This window comes from Nothoprocta perdicaria, unplaced genomic scaffold (genome assembly GCF_003342845.1).
Source record: "Nothoprocta perdicaria isolate Ctin4 unplaced genomic scaffold, notPer1 scaffold_157, whole genome shotgun sequence".
Taxonomy (NCBI): Eukaryota; Metazoa; Chordata; class Aves; order Tinamiformes; family Tinamidae; genus Nothoprocta; species Nothoprocta perdicaria.
Window position 1 is genome coordinate 264,077 of NW_020454727.1, and position 5,489 is coordinate 269,565.

At 60.1% G+C, this 5,489-nt stretch overlaps 1 protein-coding gene across 1 annotated transcript in view; it reads left to right on the forward strand.

Moving 5' to 3' along the window:
* Positions 1-4,425, forward strand: part of ONECUT3 (one cut homeobox 3) — a 22,135-nt gene extending 17,710 nt beyond the window's left edge. Inside the window, exon 2 of the mRNA XM_026035212.1 lies at positions 4,129-4,425. Coding sequence (XP_025890997.1) covers positions 4,129-4,421 — 293 coding nt within the window. The 3' untranslated portion in view covers positions 4,422-4,425. The remainder of the gene's footprint in view (positions 1-4,128) is intronic.
* Positions 4,426-5,489: the final 1,064 nt, after the last annotated feature.

Sequence of the window (5,489 nt, forward strand, 5' to 3'; positions counted from 1 at the left end):
AGCCTGGAGCCTTCAGCAAGACACAAACCGGCTCAGGCTGCGGAGCTGCAGTGGGAGGCACTGGGCTGATCCCCGTTTGCTCAAAGCGGTAACACGTGTAGCCCAATATCCCCCTCTCTGCCAAAGGGATGGGCTTCCCTCTGCCCCTACGAGGAGAGGGGAAACTGAGGCAAAATGAGCGGCTCCTAGATGCCACCATCCCCCTGTGCCACCTTCACGTGGTGCCCCCCAGGGGAACAAGCCTGTCCCATGAACACGACGGGCCCCATCCCAGACCTCTCCACATCCCTTGGAGCCCGTGACTGCCCCGCTGCCCCGTCGCTCTGCTGCGAGCCGAATCCACGGGGAGCAAAGGAGACAAAAGGGGTGTTTGCGGATGCCCCGCGGCCCCAGCGCGGCGCGCGGCCCCGGCTGCCTTTTGTGATTCCAACAAATCGGCAGCACTTAAGCCAAGTGGGCAGAAAATTGCAGGTTGTCTTGCGAGCGAATGGAGCGGGCGCGGGGCCGAGGAGCGGGGTGCTGCAGAGCCGCCGGGTCTCGGCTGGAGGCTCCGCGGAGCCCCCGCGGCGAGGCCCGGTCGCCACCGGATTGTCCCCATTATGTCCCTCTGGAAATGCTTTGGGAGATATTTTGCTTCGAGCTGTCAAGGTTAAGTCAAGGAAAAGGCTCTGACTCCCGCCTATGTCTGCTAGGAAGGAGGGAGCCGGAGCAGAAGCTCCTTGGAGGAGCAGGCGGGGATGCCTTCCCTTTCCGAGGGCTTCCTCCCTTATTAGACATCAGAGCATCCACAGAGACCTTGCCTGGTGGCTACAGAGAACATCAGTCCTTGTCCCCTGCCCTWGGTCCAGGTACCATCAGAGACCCATCTGCATCCCTGGAGAACCAGGGAACGGGACGAGCCAGGGAATAAACCTGATTTGTTTAGGTTTCTGATGGAGAACACCTGGATTTAGGTGTTGGCAGGGGGAGTAGCTCAAGGAAGGGGTGGAAGCGCCGCTGAAGTTTGTCCTTGTCCCCGTGGAGCGGGGACAGGCCCAGAGCTCCCCGGAGGGCGGCGGTGAAGGACAGCGGGTGGAGATGAGTCCGGCCTTGCAGGAGGGATTGGGAAGYGCAAGGAAAATCCTCCTCTGCTGACTGACCGGGAGGCACTGCGGTGCCCAGGCCACTTTTGGGGACTCCTTGGTGGCCCTGGGAGGGTCCGGGAGGTGAGATCCCCCCCCGGACGGCAACAGAAGGGGAATAGGAAAAAGAGGCTCCGCGGAGGGGCCGCCGCGAACAGACCCGCCGCGCATCCCGATCGATCGCTGCTGCGCGGAGCCGTAATTGGATGGAGCCGGGGAGAGGGAGCGGGGCTGCGTCAGCGGAAAAAGGAATTCAGAAAGGAACCAACGCGCGAGGAAACGCGGCGCCCGCCCGCACCGCCGCCCGCGGCGCCCGCCCGACGGGAGCAGGAGGTTAAAACCGTTTTGGCCGGAGGCGTTTTTGCTCGGCGTTCTCCTTGGCGTGCTGGTGTCCATGCGGAGCTGCCGGGTATTAACAGGCGGCTGGCAAGTAATAATGACTCCTAATAACGGAGTGGGGAAAAAATAGGGGGTTGAAAACGTGAATTGCGGGACACGGGTTGGTGAATCAGGCTGGGGGCTGCTGTGGATCCACAGCCTGGATCCTGGTGGCTTCACTATGGGCATGGCCTGGTTGGCACGGGGTGCCCGCACTGGCACCCGTGGCCTGGCGTTTCTCAGGGGTGCACATATAGATGGATGCATGCGCATGCATGCACGCGCACAGCCGTATACGCATGGTTCTGTAGGGTATAGAGATGTATAGGTGGCTCCAAGGGGCAGGTGTGACGTGTCGCACTCCATGCGTGTCCCCGTGTCCCTGCTGTGCGCGTGGACGGGCGGGACGGCGCCGCCAGCCTGGGGGCATGGGGAGGGTCCCAGCATGCGGGGCGGAGGCAGGACGGGGCGCGAGGGGCTCGCGGGGGGGGGACACCCGCTGCTCCCGGGGTCTCCTCGCCGTGGGGAGGGGCTCCTCCTGCCTCTCGGTTGGGTTTGGGGGGGGATTTGGTTGGGGGAAGGTTCTTTTGTTTCATGTCTGGGGGGAAAAAAAAGAAAAAAAAAAGACAAATTTTCTATAAAGGCTTTTTTTTGTTCTTTTTGCAAGCCTCTGATGGTCATAGGGTAGGTTTCCACTAACCCTTCTCTGCTGGCTGTTTGAGTGAGGTCCCCCCGGGAGAGGCTTCCCCGGCAGCACCAGGGCTGAAGCCGCCCCTCGTCCCTCGGGACGCCGGTTCCAGCCTCCGAACGCGGGGCCGGCTGCAAACACCTGGGAGGGGAGGACGGGAGGGAAGGATGTCCTCTCCCCACCTTTACCAGGGATCCCCGCTTTGGATTTTAATGTCTCTGGTCATGCCAGTCCTGCTGCCTTGTGTCCCTTGTCCCCAAGCAGGGACAGAGCCGCTACCCCCCGGGACGGGGCCAGGACAGTGTCCAGCAGCTGGGGGAGAGGGGTCGCGTTTGCTGGGTGTCGAAAACGCTGCATTGAGCACTGGATTTCTGCAGCATTGGGTGGACATCACCCTTTGCTGTGGTGCCTTTGGGGTCGAGAAGAATGGGAGTGCAGGAGAGGTTAAGCGAGGGAAGGTAGGAGGAAAGGAGGAGCCGGCCCGTGGGCCCAAGCGGACGTCCCACCACGGCGGTGCCGCTCTCAGCCGGGACCCCTGGGCTTTGCACCAGCTCTGAGAGACTCCTGGAAGGGCCTGAGAGAAGCCCGTGGCCACCCGGCTGCCTCGGAGGAGCTGCACCCTCACCGCGAACGTCTTCGGAAGATCCAGCCCGGAAAACTGCTCCGATTGAAAGCTGCCGCTCTGCTCAGGGCAAGAGCRGGTCTCTCCCAGCAAGACTTTGGACCACAATTTCCTGACGGCTTTTTCGGAACTCCTGGGAGCTCCTTGGAAGGCTGGATCCAAGCCCTGCCCGCCGATGGGTGCCTTGTGCTCCAGCAGCGCCCTCGTCTATCCAGCCAAGTCCTGACCCAGCCAAGGCCCCGAGCACCTAGAGCTTAAAGCTCAGCATAGCATCAAGCAGGCCTTGCTTCAAGGAGCTGCTAGAGCTCCACGAACCTCAATTACTCTATGACCATATTGCTTTCTAGGAAAGAGTTGTCAGAAAGTCACCACTTCCACCAAGAGGTTGCTTGATATTCCTGCTATTCAAATTCATGTATTTCCCCAAATCTGTCTAGCCACATCCTTCCATTCCRAAATGTCGCAGGGTCTTTCCTGATTCTCTGCACCTGATTTCCATTTGCTAAAGGCAGATAGCACYTCTGTCCTGACCTACTACTCAAGCCAAATGAGTAGGGGAGATTTTAATTAGTGCTGGTTCAACCTGCCACGTGGGCCACAGCACGTGTAGAAATGGCACACAGGGAAGCCTGAATTTCCTGGAGTTTTAGGCCACTGAGGCTCTTCTTCAGGGCAGGAGACCCCCTTCCCACATGAGGTGGGCACAAGACGCTCCTTCCATTCCTCCCGTCTCATTCTTCATCTTCATCAGGAGATGTGCTGGCTGCAGACCAGGCTTCTCGTGCTATCCCTGTCGCCAGCTGTTCCCTGCTGCTTTGGCGTTGGCAGCTGGACGTGGTGGCCAAGGGACATGGACTCCCTGAGTCCTCCAGCAAGAGCCAAGGAAGAGGCAGCAGTGGCCATGGCAGCGCGTGAACGAGGGAGGGAGGCTTATGGAGAAGCTGAGCACTTAGGAGCAGGGCAGGTCCCAGCAGCAGTGAGAGCAGGGCCAGGCCAGGGTTTCATCTCGTGCCAGGGTCATCAGGACATGCCAAGATTTGGGCTTTTCCCAACCATCTGAAAAGCTGCTTGCGTTGCTGCGTTTCACGCCAGCTTTTTCAGACTGATGTTGCAAGGGGACTGATGTTGTCCCTTCTCAGCAGAAGCCCAAAAGGCAGAGGGAGGAAGAGGAGGGAGGAAGCCAAGGGAGAGATGGGCGAAAAGCCGGTAGCTTCTCCAGAGGGAAGGGCCTGGTTTTGGGGAGGCAGCCAGGYGCTCTGCAAGCAGGCCAGGTTGGTCAGCACCAGTTAATGGCCCTGTTCTCTCTTTTGAACATCTAGCTTGCAAACGCAAAGAGCAAGAGCAGCAGAAAGACAGGAGCCTGCAGCCCAAGAAGCAGCGGCTGGTCTTCACGGACCTGCAGCGCCGCACCCTGATTGCCATCTTCAAGGAGAACAAGCGCCCGTCCAAGGAGATGCAGATGACCATCTCGCAGCAGCTCGGCTTGGAGCTCAACACTGTCAGCAACTTCTTCATGAACGCCCGCCGGCGGTGCATGAACCGCTGGCAGGAGGAACCGGGCACCAACCCCGGAGTCCCTTCTTCTTCTACAAGCACTTTCTCCAAAGCATGATGTCCCCCAGCCCTCCCTGCCCTCTCCCGGATGTCCTCCTCATGACAAAGCCCATCCTGGACTCACACACATACCCCCAGCGGCCGAACYGACCGGGTGGGTGCTCTTGGGCCCCGCGAGTCCCCGGGGACCTCCTGCTGCCATGGCCTCCAAGCTCAAGGAATAAGGGAACTGGGCTGGTTCCTCTGCCCCAGGAGGGCTGGGAGGAAACCCCCGGTGGAGTGGAGGAGGACACGGATGGAGAGAGAGGGCGAGCTGCTGTTTTAGAGGCAACTTGGCTACAAAGCCTTGTCTTCACCCACCCACCAGGGTCCAGCCTTGAAGGAGAAGGGCCACTGCCACCTCAAGGTGTCCAACCACGGTGGAGGGGGAAAGGTGATGGAGATACGAGAGGCGGCAGCGGCCCAACAAATTGGGGCCAAAGCCCCAGGTGTTTTGAGGAGAGACAAGCAAGGAAAACTCTCCTGGCGGCATCCTCTGGGTCTTGAAGCTTTCTAAGGTGTAGGCACCCTGAGGTGTCCTCAAGCAGCCAGAGCCTCTCTCCTACTGAATCACGGGTATTTCTCCCCCTGGAAGCTTTGGGAAACCTGCTCGAGGGCTTCCCTGCACCCTTGGGGGCKTCGGTCTCCTCCACCGGGCGCTTTCCTCCCGCTGACCTTGCACCGTGCCCAAGAGCACCCACTGGCCCCAAGCCCCACGCACATGAACGTCCCCAACCGACAAGAGCCTCCGGAGGCAGCCGGTACCTCGCACCGCGACGCCTCGAGCCCAAGCAGGCCAAGAAGCACATTTTTAGTGACAGAAACCGGGTATTTGAACAGGAATTGTCCGCCAAAAGACAGGAGGAAAGACTCGGAGCGAAGGATCTTTCCTGGCGCCCGGCTCCGTGGGGCCAGGCCGGTCCCACCACGTCCGCCACTTGGGCCCTGGTTTTGCTTCTCGGTTGAGGAATGAGCTCCGGCACTGGGTTGTTGGCTTTGCGTCCTGCCCCGTCCTGTCCTCGACACGCGCGCTCTTGTCCCCAGCCCCGTCCCCCCTCTTCATCTCTGCTACCAAAGAAATTGAAAA